The sequence below is a fragment of the Xyrauchen texanus genome, chromosome 3 (genome assembly GCF_025860055.1).
Source record: "Xyrauchen texanus isolate HMW12.3.18 chromosome 3, RBS_HiC_50CHRs, whole genome shotgun sequence".
Taxonomy (NCBI): Eukaryota; Metazoa; Chordata; class Actinopteri; order Cypriniformes; family Catostomidae; genus Xyrauchen; species Xyrauchen texanus.
In genome coordinates, this window is record NC_068278.1 from 44,485,858 (window position 1) to 44,512,202 (window position 26,345).

At 37.8% G+C, this 26,345-nt stretch overlaps 3 protein-coding genes across 8 annotated transcripts in view; all 3 read right to left on the minus strand.

Annotated features, from left to right (window-relative positions):
- The window catches only part of LOC127624049 (cellular tumor antigen p53-like), a 30,003-nt gene extending 21,119 nt beyond the window's left edge, over positions 1 to 8,884 (minus strand). The window contains exons 1-6 of one of the 4 annotated variants that reach the window (XM_052098689.1): positions 8,360 to 8,884; positions 7,907 to 8,049; positions 7,187 to 7,296; positions 6,946 to 7,057; positions 5,637 to 6,238; positions 694 to 716 (exon numbers count right to left, since the gene is read on the minus strand). The gene's annotated coding sequence lies outside the window, so the exon portion shown is untranslated. Of the gene's footprint in view, positions 1 to 693; positions 717 to 5,636; positions 6,239 to 6,945; positions 7,058 to 7,186; positions 7,297 to 7,906 lie in introns of all 4 variants that reach the window. The other 3 variants (XM_052098679.1, XM_052098670.1, XM_052098721.1) reach the window with 3 other exon arrangements.
- Positions 8,885 to 9,696: 812 nt separating this feature from the next.
- On the minus strand, positions 9,697 to 13,498 carry LOC127626005 (gamma-aminobutyric acid receptor-associated protein-like). Its single transcript, XM_052101507.1, has 4 exons — positions 13,288 to 13,498; positions 12,486 to 12,564; positions 10,720 to 10,838; positions 9,697 to 10,498 (listed from the first exon to the last, which is right to left on the minus strand). Exons 1-4 carry the CDS (start codon positions 13,375 to 13,377, stop codon positions 10,418 to 10,420), a joined length of 369 nt encoding a protein of 122 aa, XP_051957467.1. The 5' UTR covers positions 13,378 to 13,498; the 3' UTR covers positions 9,697 to 10,417.
- A 1,383-nt stretch (positions 13,499 to 14,881) lies between these two features.
- On the minus strand, positions 14,882 to 24,763 carry ctdnep1a (CTD nuclear envelope phosphatase 1a). 3 transcript variants are annotated; one of them, XM_052105276.1, is made up of 9 exons: positions 24,530 to 24,763; positions 24,125 to 24,446; positions 22,673 to 22,739; positions 19,768 to 19,886; positions 19,431 to 19,502; positions 19,177 to 19,293; positions 18,656 to 18,767; positions 16,949 to 17,033; positions 14,882 to 16,592 (listed from the first exon to the last, which is right to left on the minus strand). In XM_052105276.1, exons 2-9 carry the CDS (start codon positions 24,227 to 24,229, stop codon positions 16,532 to 16,534), a joined length of 738 nt encoding a protein of 245 aa, XP_051961236.1. In that variant the 5' UTR covers positions 24,230 to 24,446; positions 24,530 to 24,763; the 3' UTR covers positions 14,882 to 16,531. The 3 variants fall into 3 exon arrangements, with proteins under 3 accessions (XP_051961236.1, XP_051961245.1, XP_051961228.1); XM_052105285.1 differs by having other exon boundaries at positions 18,749 to 18,767; positions 24,125 to 24,763; XM_052105268.1 differs by having other exon boundaries at positions 24,125 to 24,763.
- Positions 24,764 to 26,345: the final 1,582 nt, after the last annotated feature.

Sequence of the window (26,345 nt, forward strand, 5' to 3'; positions counted from 1 at the left end):
TTTTGTGATAATTCCGAGACTTAATTTTGTTTACTCGTGTCTCATCACAGTTCTTTTCAAGCACATGTTACTTAGCATTTAGCAGGCAGGAACCTGTGCACAGGATAGCAATATTTAAACAGGGCTAGATTTAAAATATCTCAAATCATCTAAAGAAATACCAAAGTGAAAAATATTACACTTGATCTAGAAATATATAACTTATTTATGTAAACTATTACAGGTCAATTACCTTGTCACCCACCTGTTGTCACAGTTTGGAGCTTCAGTCCCATAACTTGGAATAAAATTCCCAAATCCTGAATACGAAGTCGAAGGAAATACAGGTTCCATGTCGTAAATTAGTCGTTGATTAACGATGCGCAATTATTGTTAATATTGATCAGTTTGAGACTGAAAAAGGCGGCTATGTGAATTTATGCTGTGAACTTGTCAAATAAGAACCAAAAACGTCATTAAAGGGGGGTCAAGGGACAACCAATAGATTTTCCGTACGCCTTTTTAAAAATACGGATGGACAACATACCCTGTAGGATATTTGATATTTTTTCGCCCTATAAAATAAATGAATACAGCCTGTAACATTTCCAGCACAAGCCTCTTAAAAGAGGTAAATCCAAAATACTGTTAAAACATATGACAACTAATAAAATACAAATCCAAAAATAAATGTACTCTGATTCTATCGCTTACCTGATTTAAAGGAAGATCGAACTCTGAAAAAGAAAACAAAAAGAAAACAAACCATCAATACCCAGTGATGCGGTACTTTCCTGCCAAGAGCCGAAGAGTCAAAACCATTCACTGGTTGCCTCTGCTGTACTTTCAATTTGACACATCTTGTTTCAAATAAATAAACCTCAATCATAAGCAATACATAAAGAATTATTTTTGTTTTGCAGTCAGCAGATGTATTTTTCTTGTTTTTCAAAGCGAGAATCATCTTCATGAGTCATAAGAGGTTAGTTCTCTCACTCAGTCCCTCCCTCTCTTCTCTCTCTCATACCGGCTCAAACTGCATCGTCAACTTCCGCCCTGCTGTCTCGCCAGTGACTGGTCTGCATACAAAACCTCCCAGCCGTTTCATTGTCTGACACATTTCTCCTTTTATTTTAATTCAAAATAATGATGGAGACCAAATGTGTTGCTTACACTTTTGGTTTGTAGTATTTAGTGCTCATATTTTGAAGCTCACACATTCTCTTCCCATAACCTGAATCTTCCCGCCTGTTTAGTCACATGTTGGCTTTCACGTCACTGCCCTTATTTGACTAACTGACCCAGCATCACCCTGTACACACTAAATGCACACAGAACAAATACAACACTCTGAGTGATATGACAACCAACTGTCTTTCACTCAGAGTCTAATACAACAGATGAAGAGCTGCTCAGCCGTTTCACTCTGGACTTTTTTTCTTTCCCTTGCGTTGACAAAACATTTGTGAGGTTAGATTTTACTGCTGATTAAAGGGGAACAATGACCGTATAGCTCATTCGAGGGTTAGACAACAAGTGTGGGTTATTGTAAAAATGTAATCTTTAATAAAGTGGCAATAGGATTTAAGTCACTGACTAATGGGTTCATTGTTATTCACTTAGCTCACACAAAGTTAACCTAGAGAGTGAATGAGCACTCAATGTATTTTGTAGCCTTTTTAAAAAAAATTAGCTTGCTTTCTATCTTTTTCAATGCGAATCACTCAAAGATAATCGTCATCCTCCTTTTGGTTTACTTTTGATGGTTTGAGATAGAGAGCATTTTGAGAAGGCATATAGCCGAGGCCAACCATAAGTGGGCGGGCAGGAGGTGAATCAACAGCTAAATTTGTATTCTCTATCTTCTCTCTCTCTCTCTCTCTCTCTCTCTCTCACACACACACACACACACCCACCCCTCATTCTCACTCTTTTACCACATGCATATTACTGGTGCATCAGATATTATGCCACTGAATTAACAAATACATTTGAATTCTGTTTCTCTAACTCACAAATATTATCATAAGACACACAAACAGGTGCACACATAGATTAGAAACTCTAAGCACCCAAAGAAATCAGGCAGTAGATGAAAGTCATCTAGGTTATATACACACATATGCAAATACAAACACTAATGACAATTAAATGCATATTTCCTTGCATCCAAATGTAAAATGTGTAATGCAAATGATTGTACATAGAAGAAACACAAGTTTAAGTTTCTCTTATTATTTTCACTCTTTGATCTGCAACCACAAAAAAGCCAGACAGCCCTCAACCAACTCAAAGAGTAATTACTGACAAAGGGAGTTGTTCGGAAAAGAAGCAAAGTTGCTCAAACATACATAACGTCTCTTCAAAATACACAACTTCCTTCCCAACTTCCTGCCAAGTTTTGGCGGCTTTGACAAACCATTTGGAAGACATTGATGGCTAACCACATTTTGGTACTTTCCCTTTAGTCACGATTGCCAGGGGATCTCATATACCTTGACAAAGCTACAGCCAAGCTTTAACAGTAAACATTGATGCATTTTATTGATTTATTAATGTATAATAGGCCTATAATAAGCCTGTTAAATGCTGTCAACGCAGTGTTAATCCCAAACATACTAGCACAGTATAATTGTAGGCTTAAAAGTGATAATTCACCCCAAAATGAAAATAATTGTATCATTTACTCAGCTCATGTTATGCTAAAATCACATGACTTTCCATCTTCTGTGCAAACCCAAAAGGCAGAATGTTAGGGACTGACAGACTTGGTCACCATTTACTTTCCTTGCATTTGTCCCATACAAGGATAGTGAATAGTGACTGAGGCTGTCAATTCTTAACATTCTGCCTAACATCTTCTTTTATGTTCCACAGAGAAAAAAAAATATATAAAATGGCTTTGGAACAAGTTTGATGGAAAATGTTTGAAGCAGTCTCTCACCTAATAATATTCTGTTAACGGACACTTCTCTTTAGGTTAGGTGTTTTCATTAACTCACAATCTGCCTCACTGCTTAAACTCTAGAGAAATATGGGCTCTAAATGTAAAACTGAAAAACTAGCATGCTTTAAAGATGAAGTGGAGGAATATGTGGTCAGTGTGCAAATGAATACTTTGGAAATACCCGGGTTATTACGTAATGCTTACAGAAATGCATACGAGATAAGTGATTGAACTGAATGGTCTTCAAGTTGTTTTACATAGGCCAAAATCAAAATACACCATCATCAACCTTTCACTCTACAATACAATTGGGTTACAGCCTAATATAGACTAGACTCAAAATTTAAAATGATAAAAAAGGCCAAATTAATTTTTTCTATACAACTATTTATTAACATCAATATTGTTAACAAGCTCTGTGTAACAGATTAATAATAAAATTAACGTTTTAAGTGCAATTTTGGGAAATTCAGTTGGTTAGATAAAATGTTACCTTTACAATTTAAAATCATATGAATATATTATTTCCCTGTGGCACCTTGCCTTCTTGAATTAGGGAAAAAAAGCGCATTCATCAACTTTAATGCAAGTTATAGACCGTTCTGAGTGGGAGGCCTGTTACAGAACTTAGTAACAGAATCTCGTTTTGTTTATTTGTTTTAAACAAACATATTTAACTCTAGTTTTGTCCTGTTGCTATTGTGATGGTTGGCACAGCTGTTATTGGTGTTTTTAAAATGATGAAAAAGGAGCATTAAGACACATCCCACTGTAATATTTAAGTACATTTCATACCCAGTTGCAAAGGGAGGTCTTGTAGTTGAAGGACAACAGAGAAAGCAACTTGCTTGAGAGAGTAATACACTATGATACCAAGCTTTGTGTGCTGTGTAACTGTGAGCCCCCCCCAGTGGTCACAGGAGATGCATTTAAGTGACCAGGTGTAAAAAGCGATGTGTCTCACCTGACCACAAGTGATCAGATCACCCGAGATGCATCTTAATACCTGGTGTAAATGGGGTCTTACTTACTTATACAGACTTTAAAAGAATCTTATTCAGATATCAGATTATTGCAGTTACACAATTAATCTATGGATCTTTTTCTAAGTCAGATGCCTGATTTTTGTCAATCAAAACACTACATAAAGCCGTGGTGCAAAAGTATTGGTAGTGACATATATTTTGTGTTTTGCAAAGTTTCCTGCTTCGGTATTTGTAGATAATGTTTTCACATGTTTCTATGGTATATTGGAAAACAATGATAAGTATTTCATAAGTTTTAAAGGCTTTTATTGGCAAAAACATTCAATATATGCAAAGAGTCAATATTTACATTGTTGAACCTTGTTCTTCATAACCTATGCAATATTCTGGTTTCCAAATCCTGACTGATGGCGATCTATTCTTGCCTTATTAGTGCTCGTAATTGATCTGTGAAATGCATGGATCATCACTAAATTGCTCCTGGGTCATTGGGATAAGTTGCTCTTGCTGGACGTTTTGATACCATTCTTTATTCATGGCAGTGTTTTTGTGAGAGAGCCCACTCCCTTGGATGAAAAGCAACCCCACACATGGATGATCTCAGGATGCTTCACAGTTCGCACGACACAGGACTCATGGTAGTGTTCACCTTTTCTTCTCCGGACTATCGATTTTCCAGATGTCTGAGCCATCTGAAGCTGACAAGGCTGTGTTTTTCTCACACAACATGTGTAAAAATTCCAGAGCAAATAACTACTGTTTTTCGGCAAACTCAATGGTCCTCTGAGGAATCTAATCCTGTCCAAATGCAAATGTCTGTGATTGCTGATTTTGCATTTTCACCATTCAGATCGTACTTAAGCACGTCAAAATTTCTACCGCTGCATGCCTTTCAATATGGATGTAGAATATTTTCCATCCGACAAAAATATTAAGAAAATAAAATCAACAAGGAGAGCCAAATCAGGTAAACTGCTAAGATTGGACACTGTAATACAGCATCAGGTAAGATACTCACCTTATTAATTTCTCAGCTCAATAACATAATATTATAATTATAAAAAAACACAGATAGGTCTTGTTCATTTTAGTGGGTTTATTATAAGCAGCAACTTCTGTAAACTTGTGAAGTTTATTTTAATAGGCTTTTTAAAATAAATAATGTATTATAAATAATAAATTAAAATGGAGTGGTGGTGGTGTAGTGGTCTAAAGCACATAACTGGTAATCTGGTAATCAGAAGGATGCTGGTTCGAGCCCCACAGCCACCACCATTGTGTCCTTGAGCAAGGCACTTAACTCCAGGTTGCTCCGGGGGGATTGTCCCTGTAATAAGGGCTCTGTAAGTCGCTTTGGATAAAAGCGTCTTCCAAATGCATAAATGTAAATGTAAAATGTAAAACAATAAATTAAATAATTAGTTTAAATATATTTTTTAAATGAGAAGTCATTTTAAATTTAAACAGATAAAGTATAAATTAAAAGATATGTTAATTTTATCACCTAAATTAATTAAATGTTTTCAACTTTATGGTATGCCCACATTTAGAAAACTGACACTCCCACATCTGTAATAAACATGGAGATCTTTAGTCCCCTCCAAATCAGTAAATTAAATCTCAGACGTTGGGTGATACTAATTGTAACTCAAACGTCATTTAGAAAATGAATCCTGTCTGAATAGGGCTCTACATCAATTGGAGGGAAAATACACACAAGGTACCTCTGAGTTGTGAGCCACTGGCACAGTTGGCTGGCACCGGCTCACTAGAGGTGAAAGGTGATGTATGCTGTGGCTGGGTTACTCCATAAGGGCTGTGACTGGGCATGCTCTGTTCCACCTGCACTAAATCCAGGCTGAGACTGGTAATGATGTGTCTGGGGAGGTGGCAAGCAGACAATTCAGTTCTTCAACACATTTTTAAGCACACACACCAAGTACATACAAAAAACAACTGGTTACGAAGCATTCCTGAGCTTTACTTGACACTTGATTCAAGCAAATATATTCAAAAGAGATAGCTGTAGGCTTCGCCAGGTAACTTTCCACTTTTTGTGTAGGTCATGTTTTTTTAGCCTTTATTTTATAGGATATTTTTATAGGAGTTTACAGCTCTTACATGTTATGAGCACTAGCCAGTGTGCCACGGCTCTGGTCAATGGACATGCCCCTCGTCATTGAAAAGAATTGTTTGTTTGCAACACATTTTTAGACATAATTAGGTTGATTAATGTCACACACACAGGCATGACTGAATGAAGACTGGAAGAGCTGTTTACTGCGTTCCCCAAGAAGAGCCCCTGGACGCCCATGAGTCACCTGACCTGCAATGAGAAAACAAATATTTGAAAGAAAGCTGGTGAAAAGTGTAAGGCCATTCCTGAACAACAAAAAGTAAAAAGTCTAAATCAGTGGTTCTCAACCTTTTTGACATCAAGGCCCCCAATTGTCAGAGAAAATATTCGAAAATATACCCCCACCCCATGCAGGCTATTAGATACTTGTATTATAATATATATCTCTTGTAAGATATTTCCTTAAAACTTGTGATTCCAGAAATGTCTAGAATCTTTTTATGACTAGAACTTTCTTCATAAAAAGCAACCTGTTGAAGGGAGTTATTACATGTTTAGCATCTTCAGTAAGTTCAATTATAATAATGAAAAAAATATAATGGTCATATTTTAAATAATTGTAAGAGATCTTGAGACCCCCTGGAATTGTGTTGAGGCCCCCTAGTGGGTTCGACCCCCTGGTTGAGAACCATTGGTCTAAATAATCTTTGAAAGATCACGGAAGATGCCAAATAGGGGTCATCTTGCATGCTAATTAGGTACTGTCCTGTGTGGATGGCCATATTTTGCTAGTATGTTGCTGAAGCTAGAGTAGTCATGTCACTTTAAACATTCATAATATGAGACAAACGCATTATAATGCCCATATAAATTATGATAGGGTGATATGTAATACTGTTTCTGTTTAAAGCATGAAAGTCTCATTCAAATCTTTCTTTGTTCTTCATTTTCTCTACCTCTGTTCTTTTCGTCATCTTTTCTCCTCTTCGTGCAGGACTTTCTTCAGCTGCAGGAAAAGCTGGTGCTTCTCCTCTTGAAGACACTGCAGCATATCTCCATCTTCATTATCTGGAGAGAGAGAGACAGAGAGAGAGAGAGAGAGAGAGAGAGAGAGAGAGAGAGAGAGGAGGTTAGCAGCATTGAACCATAATGTCTGCATAAATTAAAATCCATTTTGTTCAAATCTACAAAACTCACTTGCTCTTAAGTCTCCTCTAACGACATCCTCTCCTCCATCTCTTTTTTCCTCTTCCTCTCTTCTTCTTCTTTTAGTTTCTGCTCCATCATATTGTCAACCTCTTCCTCCTCTGAGATAACAGAGAAGTAACAAATAGGCAAAATAACATAGTCACATTTTTAACACCGCTATGCTTCAGACAGTGACAAGGAACTTTGGGCAATTATTCCATATTTTATTTTATTATTAAAGTTAGTTTGGGGCCTGGTTAGCTCAGCAACTAAAGATGCTGACTACCACACCTGGAGTCGCAAGTTCTAATTCAGGGCATGCTGAGTGACTCCAGTCATGCTTCTTAAGCAACCAGTTGGCCCGGTTGCTAGGGTGGGTACAGTCAAGTTGAACCTCCTCATGGTCGCTATAAAGTGGTTCTCGGTGGGGCATGTGGTGAGTTGTGTGTGGATGCCACGGAGTATAGCATGAAGCCTCTACATGCGCTAGGTCTCCGTGGTTACGCACTCAACAAGCCATGTGATAAGATGAACGGATTGACAGTCTCAGATGCGGAGGCAACTGAGATTCGTCCTCCGCCACCCAGATTGAGGCGAGTCGCTATGCCACCACAAAGACCTAGAGCGCATTGGGAATTGGGCATGGCAAATTGGCGTGAAAAAGGGGAGAAAATCCACACAAAAAAAGAGTGTTAGTTCAAATAATATACAGCTGTTTGCGGGGCTCACCTTGCCTCTTCCGCTCCCTTTCTCTCATAATGTGCTTGTGTAAGTCACGTTCCATGGCATTGAACAATTTGGGCCTCTCCAGAAGTGCTGGTAATGCCTGGTAAGGATTGGTGGTGCCAGCTAGAGAGGTCAGGCATAAGATACTAAATACAAAAGACACAATACATAAAATATCTTTATCCAGATTTTTCTGTTATTTACAGAATCCTTCTCATAAAGATTGGAATTATATTGTATTGAGCCTATAATAAAACTTTTAAATCTGGAGAGTATTTAACTTGATTAATAACATCATAATAAGAACCAATGACGTTCTTATTACTGCTGTATAACATCTGATTCAGATTAATTACAATTACTTCATCGAAGTCCCTGATGACACATCACAAACACAACTAGGGCAGCTGTCCATAAAGTTGTCAAGCTTTGCCAACGTTGATTACACCAACTTACCATAGCAATTCTAAAAACCAAAGACTACGAGTTAGAGCAAAATATAAATGAGTAGAAAACGAGTTGTGGTAATCTAAGAAACAAGACAGTGAAATCAATTTGCAAACTCCCTGCACTGGGTTAGCTTTTGCACGACTTGACAAGCTAGCTGGCAATGCTTGCAAGTAGCCTGATTATCTTGACAGTCGATTCAATTAATCTGTCCACGTTCACGAAAATAATCGTTCACAGGCATAGTTTTAATCAAGGAGAATGATTTCCGTTGTTTCCATGATGTTCCATTCGCAGCTGATCATTTCAGGCAAACGGCTCTAGTGAAAGCTTAGTCTGCTATCTTGCAAACATCAGCGAACTACATAAAACTGATTTCTTGTAATGAAATTCTTGGAATCTTCATGTAACGCACTTTTGTCTGTTTCTGATATTTAAAAGTATGTGAAAGTTAAACAGTGAAAGGAAGATAACTTTTTAACATTGAATAAGCTTGTCAGGTTTTCCTTCTCATCAAAATAAAAATGACAGGAAACCCAGTTGTCGCACTTCCGCTGTGGGCGTGTCTTGATGTCCCAAAAGTGTGAGCATAAACGTCTGTTTTTCCCTGGCTGTCATAAATAAAAAAAATATTAACAATTTTTTTTTTCATATGTATATCAAACTTTTATTATATGTAATTTAATGTTTCCCTGCGCATATCCCTAGCATTTATTTATTTATTTATTTATTTTGCATTAATAAAAAATATATATATATTGGGGTTGTTTTACCAAAAACTCAAGTTATAATTTACTCACCATCATGTTATTCCAAACCCATATGACTTCTTTTCTTTAGTAAAACACAAAAGGGGAAATCAGGCAGAATTAAATCCTCAGTCACCATTCACTTTCATTGCATGGGGGAATAAAATCCAATTAAAGTAAATGGTGACCGAGGCTGTCAGCCCCTAACATCTCCCTTACAAGTCATACCTAACAATATGACAGTGAATACATAATGACAGAATATTGTATTTTGGAAGAACTATCCCTTTAAAATGATAATTACTGGTACAGCATCTCCTCATAGTTTTTACTTAACCACATTAGTTGTTCGGTTTTACTATGATATCAACTCAAAAATAAACATCAATATGTTTTAGATTCAGAACTGCTCAATGCTCTTCAAGAGGTATTATTTTTTCTCTTCAAAGTTCATGATGTTTTAAATTATTATTAATGTATCTGTTTAATATCTATTCAATTTAACATTGAGGTAACATTGATTATTTAGGCACAGCAGATATTAAATGACCTGTGAGAAAAGTAGTAGACATTCCATTAAAGACTCACACAGTCAGAGTTTATCAACAAGTTTATAATGGTGGCAAGCTTAAGACTGGTGGCCAGATGACAATTAAAGCTTTCAGGGTTATAAAAACAAAGCACACCAATCTATATTTTAAACAAGTGAAAAAAAAGCCAATTTGTTCAATTTGTGAATGTAAACCTTTAACCTTAAAAATAATTATAATTATAGAATGGAGAAATAAACAAGCATTCCCCTAATCTATTTTTTTTAACCACTTTATTCAAATAAACAGCCTTTCCAACCCATTTAAAAATAAGAATTATTGGCAATGGTACACATGCGCACAAAAAAAAATTCAAATATGGTATGATAGTCCAGTATTATCAGTGGTTTTGGTCTGTGCAAATGTGGTGGCTAAAAATGTAATCAAACCTAACAGTAGACTGTAGCAAAAAGCGGCTGTAGGATATATGCAGAGAAAAAGTGAGAAAACGTGAAAGGAAGATAACTTTTTAACATTGAATAAGCTTAAAAGATATGAATACCACTAATTAAGCCAATTAGACCATAAAAAAGGATGTATCAGGTCTGCCTAAAAAGCAAGACTGAGGGGGTTGGAACTTTGAAGAAGGATGGAACAACAGTGCACAAACAAGATTTCATAAACAGACTAAGAGGATATGAAAGTGCATTCAGCATGTACACTTTCGTGTGGCCTAATGCATTGATCATTTTATTTTAGAGGGGGGCATTTTAAAGTCAGTAAGTTAGTTACACATCTCTCAGATTGTCCCCATAGACACTTTCATCACTGTAGGCAATGTAAAGGAAAAAGTCTTCTTCATGGTGCTCCTGAAACAGAGATATAGAGACAAAGAGTTTAGTGATGCTTCATCCTATGTAATGACACTGCCATTAATAATAACATTGTCTGAATTCTACTGATATAAAAAAGCAGGTGCTAAATTTTCAATTGGAGCAAAAGAAATAGAGATTCAGATATACATTATTGTGAAAGAGATTAAACAAAAGTATGTATAGTGTTTAAGAGAAAGTGAGACAAGGAGATTTACCTGGTAGAGGAGCCCCATGGTGGCTGATGTGGGAGGAATGACATTGTTGACAAAGAAGAAGAGGGCATCCTCGGCCCTCAAGTGGATCCTTTTCCGAATTAGGAAATAGAACTGGCCCACTTTGGAAACATGAAGAAAAATGTCAACACGTTACCTTTATATTTTTATACCATTATAGATCATACAAATTAACCTTTAAAGCAATAGTTCACCCAAAAATGAAAATTTGCTCATGATTGACTCGCCTTTGAGCCATACCAGATGTGTATGACTTTCATTCTTCAGCAGATCCAAAGTGAAGATTTTTATAAGCACATTTAAACTCTTTTAGTCCATACAATGCAAGATAATGGGAGCCATTAGACTGCTAGCTAGTTGACAGTCCAAAAGTCATATTTAGGCAGCATAAAAGTAATCCACATGATCAATCAATGTCTTCTGAAGCAAATTGATAGGTTTGTTTAAGAAACGATAATTAATCGATAATTAAAAAGTTTTTAACTTTAAATTGTTGCATTCGCCCACCACTGTATCGTTGTATGAATCAACCTTGTGTCAACTGCTTGCAGGAAGCAATGTTTTTAAAGTTAATAAACTTTTAATTATTGATTTTTTTTTTTTTCACAAACCTATCGATTTGCTTCTGAAGACATTAATTGATCAACTGGAGTCATGTGGATTACTTTTTGCTGCCTAAATATGACTTCTGGACATGAAAACTCAAATAGCCAGTAGTCTAATGGCACCCATTATCTTACATTGTATGGACTAAAAGAGCTAAAATGTGCTCATAAAAATCTTCAGTTCGGTTCTGCTGAAGAAGGAAAGTCATACACAGCTGGGATGGCTTAAAGGTGAGTAAATCATGAGAGTATTTTCAATTTTGGGTGAACTATCCCTTTAAATGCATACCTCGGTTCTTTAGAGACCCGGGACATCATTTCACCCCCTGTACCACATTCATTTTAAGGAGTTGTGTGCCCATACCTCTTTAGAATTCTTCAATCACATAAATAAAATGTAAGTTTATTTAAGTAATTTGTTTTTTTTTTTTTATAATGGTTTAGCTACCATTTACTATCTAATACTTTCTTGTGATTGTAAAGTTTACAATCACAAGATATCTATTTCTTTGTTTATTACAAGAGAAATTAGTACTATAATTATACAAATAAATTATATATCACGTTGATTTTCTATGCAACAATGGTAAATGATCTGTATCCCAGCATGTACATATACATAATCTACACACTATTTCTTACTCTACGTGGCACTGATGTGTGAGTTATTGACTTGATTTACATTTGGCAGTGCTATTTGATGAAGAAACAACATCGAAGTAAACTATAGCAAGTACAGCACACGAACAGCATGATATGACTGTTGTCATTTGGGTGTACTACTGAAATTATGTAAGTTAAGAATCTATTTAGACGCAATAAGTGCCTGAGAAAATACAGTATGTGTAGCTTATATGTATCTTATGTGTAGCTCAATACGTGTTTGACAGCCATGACATTTCAAAGTGAAAGTAGTGAATCCTGCTGTAGATTTGCCCTGATTTATTGCATTATCTCTTTGATATATTCAAATGAAACATTAAATATATAATATATATATATATATATATATATATACATTTACATTTCACATTATCTGGGCATTTTGCAGATATATTTTTTATAGATATGTGTGTGCCGGGTCTCTAAAGAGAAATTCCCATGTATTTAAGAGTTAATCTGTGAGTTTGAAAGGAAAGTAACCTGTGAGGTCAGACGGGACAAGATATTTTTTCTTGTCCAGATCTCCTATTCTGGCTTTAGGAGCTTTCTCAACGATCACCTGTCGAAAACAACAACAACAACAACAACAACAACGACAACAAGAAGTCAGTAATGATGAAAATAACAGCCAGTCATGTACAAACAACTGCTTCTTTAACAAGCACAATAACATTAGAGACATGGGTATTCCCCAATTTAGCGCTCATTCCAATTCTAACACATTTCACTGTCAATATTTGACTGACGACACATAATGCAACTGGAATTTTACCCAGTGTGAGAACACAAGTTAATACGCAAGAAAACCTCACAACTCATTTTGTCCTCGACTGACTTCTGTCAAACCAACAAGGCTTATTTGAACGATGATTCAATCACACGCGCGGGATATACAGCAGTTTTTCAGCTCTATACATACTGTGTAATTCCTTAACCTCAATCATTTTAAGTCTACTTATATTATCCCAAAACAAAAACATGTAGCTCTTGATTCCTCGATTGTATATACTGTAAATCATTATTATTATGTACTGAAACCGAATCTAACGCTAACATACTAGTCCTACACGTTTTTGAAGGACAGACTTAAAACGACGATGGCAATTCATTAGGCCCAATTAATCGTACATGTACCACTTTCGCGGTTTTTAAGAAAACGAACAAATATCACAAGGTTTCCCCGTGTGAATAACCGTTGTCGTTGTTTTGTCTCCTCAATAGGTTTCTGTGATTATCTGTAAGAGCAAGGCCCTGACAAAAACAACTCAATTTTCTGACTCACAGGCACTCTGTCCGGGTACTTCTTTCTGATTTTCTCCCCCTCGGACCGTCGCTTCTCAAAGGGATGTTCTTCTTTGTACATAAACTTCATTTTGACAGGCTGGAAGGTTTTAAAAATCTCCAAGAAAATATGTCATCGATTGTGTTTACAAACTAGCTTTGGTTTTGACAAGTGCGTCGTAGGGCGGAGGGATATCCAATGACTAGGAACAAGGGAGGCCCACGTGACCTTACGTCATCTGCGTAATGATGCCTTCCGCAGAAAGAAGGCAGGAGCTCTACATGGCAATACTCGGGAGTGAGGAATGGTTTCTAACGGTCAAATCAGCATCAAATGCTGCATGCAGAATACAATGACTGATTTCGTTATACACGCAGTCCACTGGTAACCAAATGGTGTTGGTTTAAATAATGAAAGTGTTCAATTATGAGCTATCAACCATCATTGTGCCCTTGAAGCACATAATTTCAGGTTGATTAAAAAAAAGAAGTGCCAACTAAAGACACGTACTCACATTCTATCTCCGAAACCACCAAAAGGTTGACGGATCGTTACACCCTTCTTCTTATGGTAGCCCTCTGGTAAACGGTCAAATCCTTTTTGTAATGGTATCATAGGGAAACAGACAAGATTTTTTTTTTTTTTATCCCATCATGATTTTAAGGCACACGAATTGAGGTAAAAGGACTTCAAGTCAAACTTAGAGTAGTTCACCCAAAAAAATGCAAATTCTCTCACCATTTATTTACTCACCCTCATGCCATCCCAGATGTGTACGACTTTCTTTCTTCTGCAGAAAACAAACAAAGATGTTTAGAAAAATATCTCAGCTCTGTAGTTTCATACAGTGCAAGTGAATGCTGAACAAAAACATGAAGCTCCAAAAATCACATTAAGGCAGCATAAAAGTAATCCATTAAAGTGTTTTAATCCAACTCTTCTCAAGAGATCTATTTGGTTTTGGGTGAGAACAGACCAAAATGTAACTCCTTTCCTGTACATCTTGACAGCAGTCTCCTTGGTGATCATGATTTAAAGCTCGATTACACATTCTAGCGCCATCTAGCACTCTGTGCATGTATCAAGCACTACGAAGTACAATCAAGCCTGAAAACATGATCGTGCTTAAAGACATTAGCAAAGTCTTTAGGAAAGGTTTACAGACTTTTGCAAAGGTTTACAATGCAAAAGGAGTAACATTTTGGTCTGTTCTCACCCAAAACTGTTTGGATCACTCCGGAAGACATGGATAAAAATATTGAAGTTTTATGGATTACTTTTATGCTGCCTTTATGTGCTTTTTAGAGCTTTACATTTTTAGTCACCATTCACTTGCATTATATGGGCCTACAGAGCTGAGAAAACTGTTCAGCAGAAGAAAAAAATCATACACATCCAGGATGACAAGAGAATAATTTTTGGGTGAACTATTCCTTTAAGATTGCATATTGTGCTTTAAATGTTTATCCTACAATAATATTTATTGATTTTTGTATTACCAAGCACTGAAACACAAATTATTTCAATGCAGTGTCTTACATCTATAAAACAGAAATTTTTAATTTCAGAAAAGAAAAATGATGAGACGAAGATATTAGAACAGAGGTAAAATATAATGGATAGTGCATGATATGAAGCTAATTGGACTGGACAAATAAAAAAAACAAAGTTGTAGTTAAAGCCCTGATTTCCAGATGAATCTGTGGCACTGCCTGGAAGAAAAAAAATAAAATAAAAATAAACTGGAGCAAACCTGCCTAGAAATATGGGCCAAAATGATGGGCCACCACTGATTATGTGAGGTAGTGGTACATACCTTCTCTTATTTTAAAGTTGGTTGTTTAAAATATTTAAATATGTGGATTTAATACTTTTTCCAACAAAATATTATTATTTTTTCTCTCCAATAAAGTAAATTTGAGCTTCAGTGCTTTGAAATAAACATCACAAAAAACATTTGATGCAGGATTTGTAAATCTATAAATTGAGAGAAGTGCCTGAATACTTAAAGCATTGCATGTTTTCATTTCACTGTACAATGTTCAGCCATTCTAAAATTAATTTGAAAGTAAACAAAAATGTGTAAGAGACTGTCATTCAGTTGTTGACAGACAATTTCTATTTCTTAATTATAACTTAGTTATCAGAGTCCTTGTTGCTCAGTTTCTCTCTCTCAATGACTGATGTATCCATGTCGAAGAGTCTCTAAAACAATTGGCACCCAAAAAGATGATAAAACCTCTCTAATTTATCCATAGATTTCACATGCGAGCCAGCTAAACATACCGGTACACAGAAAATCAACACAATAAGCTGTAATGATGGATATTAATGTGTTGTCTCTCTCCTACTGTTTATATTTCTGCTGATAGTTTATATTGACCACAGAGTGTTAACAGCTCCTCAGAACTCATCCCAAAAATACAATTCTGTCATCATTTATTCACCCATGTGTTGTTCCAAACACATATGACTTACTTTCTTCCATGGAGATGATAGCAGAATGTTAGCCTCTCATCATTCACATTCATTGTTTGAAAAAAAGTGCAATTCAAGTGAATAGTGACTGAATTCTGCAGTACATCTCCTTTTGTGTTTCATTGTAGAAAGTCATATGAGTTTGGAACAAGTAAATGATGACAACATTTTAATTACTGGGTAAACTACCACTTTAACATAAAGATGTGGATCAGATACCTGAGATGGCAGAAAGAAAGGAGGAAGGAAAGAAGATTAGAGAGAAAGAGAGAATGAGAAGATAATATGGGAAAGTTATCACTTGTGCTAGGGTCATGCGAAACAAAAAAAAAAAATCTAGAAATAAGTGATAATGAATTGTGGAAATAGACCTGTAATTATAACCTGCTCTTTGATTCTTTATTTACCTCAAAAAAGTAAGGTAAAATGTGAATCACAATCATTCTCCCCCTTTTATTTAGAAATACTCCAACATGCACACATTGGATCCAACAAGTGTAAGGCAGAGTGTCCATTTTTGAAGGAAAAAGAATTGAAGAAAAATTGTGGCCTCTTCATTTGAGTTTATTTGTAATAGTTTCTCCATCATGTGTATCTTTCCTCTATGTCCTCCCATGTCTTCTCATTGCATTTCCTCAGAGGAGTCCACATAACTCAATTGAGCTCACATGATGATGAGGGCTTACAGTTCAAGAGGCTAATACCTAGCAGGCAGAGCCGTGTAAAAACAAGGAGGCCAGAAAAGAAACCGGCCCGATTGATAGGATCACCAGAGCCGATGCTGGTGGAGATTTCGACTGAGGACAGAGCGAACATCTGAGGTAAACCTAGAAAGTGAATGAAAAGACAGTGGGGACAACCGACTGAAATAGCAACAAGACATAAATATCAGTCTAAATACTCCTATTCGATCAAACATTTCAAAATGGTTTCACTTCTCTTTTGAAAAGAATTAAGGAAACATACTTGTTGTATAGAAAGGTACATTTAGAACCAATTCTTTGCCTGACCTCTGTTGAGAAATTGGTAATGTTTCTGTTCTCACAATAAACTTTCTGGTTCTTAGCTCTTAAAATAAACTCAATACTATTGTGAGAATTCAAACAACAACAAGGTCTATCCTGAACACACCTCTGCTGAATAGAGGTTATTAAGGCATATACTTGAAATAGAACTTGCATACCTCAATGCATCCAACATTGGGAGCAGGTTGAGAAGTGCTGTGTCGCTTGGGTCACTAAACCATGACTTTATAGGTATTGCATTGTCTGTGAGGACGACAGATATACATTCAGGGTGGAAAAAATCATAGTAGGTTAAAAATTACATTCATTTTCTAATTTATTACAAATAACAATATTAATGCACCTGGTTTGTTTCTTGATTCACATGATGGGTTAACATTTAAAGGTTTATGTAATTCAATTTTAATTTATACTAGGGCTTTGAATGGATTACAAATTTTAACTAATTGATTGCACAATTTTCGGTGATTAATCATGGTACATTAAAACATTAACATAGAATCATAAATATATTTACTTATATAAATATTTGTCTCAAATAACTGGCAAGAAATTGGTTAGTCATCATTTAATTATTCAAATATGTACATGTAATATAATATATTTAGTTTTTTTTGCATCTAGAGTTAATTAGACACATTTCTACAGGTATAAATATTTGATAAACATATATGCCGTAATTAAGAGTTTTCCAGTGGACTTTTTTAATTATAGGATCAAATCAAGCTTTCTTTGGAAGATAAGTTTAATTTGCTGATGTTTAAATCCTCAAACCTATTATTTTCTCTGGCTGCCATTCAGTCTCTATTGCGCACACACTGGGTCTCTCTTGCATGGTTTCGCTTTGACACCGAGTGGTTCAGATGAGAGCAAGTGAGCATTTTCGGCCGATATGAAGAGATACGGCAGCTTGCCCAAATCTCTCCCACACCTGGCTCTTCGCTTGCAGGAGAATTCTCCACCCTCTGCAAAGTAAATCCGCTCCGCTAATAAAAAATAAATAAATTATGTCCGGGACATGCGTCGCATATAATAAGTCTGGACGCTGACACTGACTCAGTGGTAAAGACGCTGACTACCCCCCCCCCCCGGAGTCCGCTAGTTCGAATCCCAGGGCGTGCTGAGTGTCTCCAGCCAGTTCTCCTAAGCAACCAAATTGGCCTGGTTGCTAGGGAGGGTAGAGTCACATGGGGTAACCTCCTCATGGTCGCTATAATGTGGTTCGTTCTCGGTGGAGCACATGGTGAAATGAGCGTGGATGCCGCAAAGGATGGCGTGAAGCCTCCACACTTGCCATGTCTCCGTGGCAAGGCGCTCACAACAAGCCACCTGATAAGATGCGTGGGTTGACTGTCTCAGGCGCGGAGGCAGCTGGGATTTGTCCTCCTCCAGGTCACTACATGACAATGAGGACTTAAAAGCGCATTGGGAATTGGGTTTCCAAATTGGGTAAAAAAGGGGAAATTATGTGGTTAAAAACGGTTAACTTTCCCAGGCCTACATGAGGCGGGTATGGCTCAGGTGGTAGAGCCTGTTGGCCACAAATGGGTTGGCGGTTTGATTCCTGGCCCACATGACTCCACGTGCCCTTGGGCAAGACACTGAACCCCAAGTTGCTCCCAATGGCAAGCTAGCGTCTTGCATGCAGCTCTGCCATCATTGGTGTGTGAGTGTGTGTGAATGAGTCACAATGTAAAGAGCTTTGAAAACCACTAAGGTTAAAAAGCGCTATATAAGTGCAGACCATTTACATGTTTCAAAATTACAACTGAATATTTGTAGAACAAAACTACTGATTTAAAACTACTTTAAATTTAGCAAATCAGAGTGGACTGATACTAAATTACTCATGTACCATCTTTTACCTGGGTGACTTCGATAAGCTCCAGGTGAGTTGTCCAAAATAACTATACTGGAGAGATCTTTGTGTACTACAGACAGATCTTTTATGTAACTACCTAGATCCAAAGTGCAGTGCTACAAAAAGTGAGAAAGAAACACTTGTTAAGTAATTAGACATACAGTATATTGAGATAGATAACTGATGTGCTAGAATGAAATGGTGAATAATGAATCTAGAGCAGTGATTCCTAACCCTGTTCTTGGAGGCCCGCCAAAACTAAACATTCTGGATTTCTCCTTAATCAGACACACCTGGATTTCTCCCTAATCAGACACCTGATTCAACTCATCAGCTCATTAATGAAGACCCCAAGACCTGAACTGAGTGTGTCAGAAAAGGGAGATATACAAAAGTGGTGTTGGGGGGCCTCCAGGAACAGGGTTGGGAGCCACTGTTCAAGAGGCTCATTATATGAGAAGGTCTTAGTGCAACATCCTAAAATACTTAATCAAGAGCAAATAGGAAAGCAATGTTTTTTTTTACCTGTCTGTAGTATCTTCGTTTAAGGATACTCCTGTTGTTATCCAGCTTATCTGCTACAGCCGATCCATAAATCTCCATACTAGCTGTAAACACCACCAACTCATACCACTGACTAACCTGCCATACACAAACAAGAGGATACAAACAAACAGGACACACACAATACTCATTAGCATATTTTGCTAAACTAATGTAAACACAACAGCCCTTTATTCAGTTATAGAGATGACAGTCAATTGAAAGAGTTCACTCACCACTTCTAAAAAGAAATCGACATGTGGCCTTTTATGGACAAAAAACCTGACTGGGTGCTTGTCTATTACCACCTGAGCAAAAAAGACAATGAGAGAAAAAAATTGTTTGAAATAGACATCTTGTTCCTCAATGCAAATTCACATTTTAACAAAATCTACATTCTAATTAAATCCTAATGATGTTCACAAGGTTTTATACAGACAGGAAAGAAAAGGCAAAAAAAGCTTAGTTACATACAGTACTAAGAAAAATAAAACCTTAATTTCTTAAGCAGAAAGTACAATGGGAATAGATTAAACCATTTATTTTGAATTGTTAGAGCGGGTGTATGTGCACCTTGAGGATGAAGTCTGGTGGTGTACCAGGCCTTACTGTAGGTCTAAGGACACCATCATGGTGAGAGTGAATCAAAGTCTCGTCCAGATCCAACACCAAGATCTTTCTCTTCACTGCATCTAAAGCAAACCGTACAAACAGTGAACACATGCTCTAAATACAGTCGAAATCCACAGATATACAGAATTTTAAATGTTTTTTACTTCACAATAGAAGGCAAGTCAATCAGTCTACTCTACACCAGTGGTTCTCGACTCAAAATGTTCTGAAAAATTTCTGACAAATTACGCTTTTACAGCTTTCAGTCCATATCTACACGGATCAGCCACAACATTTTAACCACCGGCTTAATATTGTGTAGGTCCCCCTCATGCCACCAAAATAGCATCAACCCGCATCTCAGAATAGCATTCTGAGATGACATTCTTCTCACCAAAAATATACAGAACGGTTATCCAAGTTACCGTAGACTTTCCATCCACAGAACTGCCACTCACTGGATGTTTTTTGTTTTCAGCACCATTTGGAGTCAATTCTAGAGACTGTTGTGCGTTAAAAATCTCAGGAGATCAGCAGTTACAGAAATACTCAAACCAGCCCATCAAGCAAGCTCCAAATCACTGAGATCACATTTTTTCCCCATTCTGATGGTTGATGGGAACATTAACTGAAGCTCCTGACCTGTATCAGCCTGATTTCATGCACTGCTTCCACACGATTGGCTGATTAGATAATCACATGGATGATTGTTGGTGCCAGATGGGCTGATTTGAGTATTTCTGTAATTGCTGATCTCTAGAATTTACTCAGAATGCTGTCAAAAACAAAAAACATCCAGTGAGCAGCAGTTCTGTGAATGGAAATGCCTCGTTGATGAGAGGTCAACAGAGAATGGCCAGACTGGTTAGAACAGACAAAGTCTACGGTAACTTAGATAACCGCTCTGTTCAACTGTTGTGAGAAGAATATCATCTGGGAATGCTATTCTGAGACGCTGGTTGGCGCTGAGGGGGACCTGCACAATATTAGGCAGGTGGTTTAAATGTTGTAGCTGGTTGGCGTATTAGCTTTAAGGTCATCTCTAGTGTAATTCTTAACGTTGACAAAATTGGCATAAATCCTGCAGTCTCTCTTTTCAGGATAAAAAGACTCCCATCCACGATGGTTAACCTCCACGAGAGGTTAAGAAACCTTGTCCATAGAGGACACAACCTCCCCCTACAACTGTTCAGCGCATCTGGCTATACTCTAACTGGCACTGATCATGCCTTCGCAGGGCACTTCAAAGGGAGCTAATCCATGCTGTAGGGTCGTTCAAAACAAAATTTCCAATAAGAATCACTGATGTAGTGAGCTCAGACTGACCATTGTCACCTCAGCCATCTAAAGTGCTCACAGTGGAGGGTAATTGTCTTAGAAGGAAATATGGACAGTCACTTCTGAATGGGATGTGCAACTGCATGAGAAGGACGTGAGGAGTCGCTGGTGTTTATTTATACTTTTTTGTGCAGCCAGAGGTTTCTAGGAATGTATGGCTCGAGTACACATTCTTTATGCTTAAAGGTGCGTACACACTGCCAGCGACATCGCGCGCGACAGCGACTCAATACCATTCATTTTCAATGCGAGCACAGCGACTTCCGGCGACACGAGCTGTCGCGACCGTTGGCGCTAGATGTGGGCGTGTCCAGCGACGCGACAAAGTTGAGAAAAGTTCAACTTTGGAGCGAATAACGGAAGCGACAGCTAATAGGAGAGACGACGGAAGAGCTCACATGATCTCTCTCTCTCTCTCTCTCTCTCTCTCTCTCTCTCTCTCTCCTCCTGCAGTAACGGAAAGATGGATGAAAGGCTAATTCTTGCTGTTAGAAATTTTCCAGTGCTCTATGATATGTCTCTTCCCACGTACAAGGACATTTTTAAGAAAAATACTGCGTGGAAAGGTGTATCTGAGATCACGGGGATTTTATGGACCCAGACAGACCGGCATTTGCATTTTCACCGCAGATAAACAGCTGCTCTGGCAAACAGCACGCCTGGTTTCTCATTCATCTTTGATATAAAGTCATTTTTATACCCTGCATGCTGATAATGCAGAATGTCATAGCTGGCAGTGTGCATACGCTGCACTGTACATTTAGAGTATTGTGACTGAAAACATGGATATGTTATCTTTTACTTGCATTATCTGCACTGAACTTGCACAACGGCTCCAGCCTCATTGTAAGCAAAGACCGCGATGTGCTGTGTGTGTTTGTGGGCTTATTATGGATTAATGTTGTCAGTTAAATCACCGTTCGGCTCTCAAGTTTTTAAAAAAGCTGGCCAGTATTAAGATTGCTTCTTAGGGGCCTGGGTATCTCAGTGAGTATTGACGCTGACTACCACCCCTGGAGGCACAAGTTCGAATCCCGGGTGTGCTAAGTGACTCCAACCAGGTCTCCGAAGCAAACAAATTGGCCCGGTTGCTAAGGAGGGTAGAGTCACATCAGGTAACTTCCTCGTGGTCATGATTAGTGGATCTCGCTTTCAATGGGGCACGTGGTAATTTGTGCGTGGATCACAGAGAGTAGCATGAGCCTCCACATGCTGGGAGTCCCCATGTTGTCATGGACAACAAGCCACGTGATAAAATGTGCGGACTGTCTCAGAAGCAGAGGCAACTGAGACTTGTCCTCCACCACCCGGATTGAGGTGAGAAACCACGCCACCACGAGGACATTCATATTTTAATAGGAAATATATCAAAACACCAAATCAAACTGTGCTCAACAAGGCAATTCATGGGGACTTTTAAGGTCTCGTCTAGACACGTTGGCCAGTGTGAACTGTGTGGTTAGAAGTTTCCCTTGTGGACTGAAATACAAACAACAGAGATGAGGTAAAAAGTGGAAAAAGAACTTACTTAGTCTGTTTCTGGAAACAGGTGAGAGAGGTAACGTGTCGTAACGCACTGTTTGGTATTGGATTATCTGTAGAAGATAAAGCAGTGGACAAAGACAGAGTCATTGATGCACACAGAACAATCAAGTAGGCCTCGGCTTGTTCTTTACACTGATGGCAATAAATTAATTTAAAAACTTTGTATGTTACAGCAGTGACAGCATAACGTTGAGTAAAATAAAATACTTTTGCAAACAACTAAGGTCGGGAACACACACACATACAAACCTAGCTGCTTCTGTTACACAAACCCTTGAGTTCATCCATATTTAACCTCCAGAAATGTTAAACAGAATACACAGAGGTTTCATTGATTTAGGCTCTTTTTTTCTTGTCCGTCCATCTATCTCTCTCTCTCTCTCTCTCTCTCTAATTTCTCTTCTTTAGCCCCTTCATTGCTGCGATGCAAAACTCTGATGAGGCATTATGTAGCAGACATCTAAAACAGCCCCATTGCTACTTTTGTACTATTAATAGCCCCACCCCCACAGCTGTCAAAAGATGTCAAAGGCAAGTGGACCAGGGTGATTTAAATTAAAACTCTTCTCTCTTTTCCATTGTTAATAAAATTATTTTGTGTGCAGAGTAAAACTTGTTAAAAAAAAAAGACTAGAAAACGTACACTAATAAACCCTTAACATTCAGATAAAACTGCATTATAAACTGAAATCACAAAGCACTATTTAATCAGGCCTAGGTTACATTTGGGTATTGTTTTGTAGTTTTTGTTCAGTGCTTCAAGTCAGAGCAGGCTAAACATATACCAGGGTCCACAGTCCAATGTAGCTTGAACATATGCAGCATCATAAACACACTTTTTCAGGGTTATTGAAGGGTAGTTTGAAGCATGCACAATCACTTAGAACTATCACTGTGGCAAAGTTTAATAAAATGTCCTACTATATATTGACCCAAAGCTAACATCATGATTAAAGTAACATTAGACACATTAAAAAGACTCAATCTTGCTCTCTTATTCAAGCAGTTTTTACTACTACAGGAACAAAAATGGATTGCCTGAATTAGAGACATCAGGCCAGAATAGTGTATGTTTGTTTGCACTGAAGGCCATAAAAAAAATTGCATAAGTGGTGAAAATTATATCAGCCCAAATCTTGTAGTACATTTTAAAAAGACTAATGATCTGAAAAGCTCTTCAATAAAGTGTTAGAGTACTGGTTAGTAACCTGGAAGTGTTAACTTTCTAAAAAAACTAAAGCAGTAGCTGCTTAATTTGCAAGGATTATCTTGAAGACAATAGGCAGTACAGAAGCTCATAACAGGCGACCAAATGGAGAATACTGAAGCAACAAAGGTTGTTTACAAATGACAGGTTAGAATATAAAGTGGAGACTAGAGTACATTGATTCACAAGACAGATGTTGACGTTTGGGAAAAACTGTGTGGCTCTCACCGTTCGTAGATGTTTCCTGAGTATGTATAAAATGAAACTCCATAATCTAGACGTCACTCCAAGGAAAGTGCGAATCCCTAGTAAACACTGACGTGTCTTCAACATGTTAACAGTGGAGTATTGGCGCAAAGGTGGATCATAGAAGAAACTCCAGTAGAGACCAATGACTTTCGAAGAACTAGTCTTATGGCTGCAGCTAATCAGGTCGGCTAACCACTTCCCTCTGCTTGTCTGCTCTCCAAATCCAAAGTAACTCAATCGTCGTTAGCCAAATCAGAGAAACAGGCAAACGGTGACTCGGCTGCACTTGGACAGGCGTGCACTGTAACAAAATAGCAAAAATGTCCAACGTCATCGGCGATCTTTTCCCGGTGTTAAAGTGTGTAGCCACGCATACAAACAAACCTCTGAGAACACAAGCGAACAGGAATTGTATTTTACTGGAAGCCAGTTAGCTTTGGATCCAGCGAGCTCTACAACAGATTTTCCCGCTTTGAATTCACGACCCTTGTGCTCGACTGCTTCGACGTTAATCTCAAGACTCCAGACAAATGGCCAATGAGCAAAAAGTCCAATCAGACGCCATTACATTTGTTTCAGTACATATCCGGGAGCAAACTGTAAGCCGCCATCAGTGCTTAGCTTTCGTCACTTCCGAGAAACAACAAACGTGTCCTCGATGAAGCTGGGTCAAAGGAAGAGAGGAGACTGGGGCCCTTAAGATGCGGCTAATCGAGGACACTAATGAACATAGAGTCTTTACTTAGATTTCATAATAACACATTTTCAATTTACTTTAATCTGCCTTGATAGAAAGTCTAGACTAAAAGAAAATGAAAGGAGAAACATTTTTTATTTTATTTGTTATTTTAAATGAAAAATAAACTTTATACACACACATTTTTTATTTTTTTTTTAAACTTGGGTCAAACATTTTAGGTAGCCTTCCACAAGCTTCTCACAATAAGTTGCTGGAATTTTTGCCCAATCATCCAAACAGAACTGCTGTAACTGAGTCAAGATTGTAGGATTTCTTGCTCGCACACACTTTTTAGGATTGAGGTCAGGGCTTTGTGATGGCCACCTTGACTTTGTTGTCCTTTGTTGGGATGGTGTTCTTCGGCTTGAAAGCCTCGCCCTTTTTCCTCTAAACATAACGATGGTCATAATGGCCAAACCGTTAAATGTTTGTTTTTATCAGACCAGAGGACATTTCTCCAAATAGTAAAATATTTTCCCCCATGTGCAGTTACAAACTGTAGTTTGGCTTTTTTATGGTGTTTTGGAGCAGTGGATTCTTCCTTGCTGAGCAGCCTATCAGGTTATGTCGAAATAGGACTCGTTTTACTGTGGATATAGATAATTGTCTTCCTGTTTCCTCCAGCATCTTCACAAGGCCATTCTGGGATTGATCTGCACTTTTCACACCTAGCACCAACTGGCACCAACAATCATGCCGTGATCCAAATCACTGAGATCACATTTTCCAACTTCTGATGGTTGTGAGCATTAACCGAAGCTCCTGGCGTATCTACCTGATTTTATTCACTGCATTTCTGCCACACAATTGGCTTATTAGATAATTGCATGGATGATTGGTCCTATGGTGCTAGATGATGATGGTGCTAGATGGGCTGGTTTGAGTATTTCTGTAACTGCTGATATCCTGGGATTTTCACACAAAACAAAAAACATCCAGTGAGCGGCAGTTCTGCGGATGGAAACTCCTTGTTGATGAGAGAGGTCAAAAGAGAATGACCAGACTGGTTCAAACTGACAAAGTCTACGGTAACTCAGATAGCCACACTGTACAATTGTGGTGAGAAGAACAGCATCTTAGAATGCTATTATGAGATGCAGGTTGGTGCTGTTTTGGCAGCATGAGGGGGACCTACACAATATTAGGCAGGTGGTTTTGAAGTTGTGGCTGATCAATGCAGAGAGTAAAAAGAGAAGAGAAGAGAAAAGGAGATATCCATCCAAAACTATATCATTAAATGTGCATGCCTTAAAAGTACACAAAGTCTCTGCAAATATTGGTTTTCGTGGGGCACCTCTGACGGTGTGAACAGTACTATTAATAAAAGACTTAAAAACATAAAAGACTTAAATGTTTTCATAGCAATAATTAATTCTAGCACTGAGGTAGGTTTCATGAGTTGTGGGGCCATTTTACTAGTGATGTTCATGAGACATCTATTCAAGGGAAGTTGACTGGTTA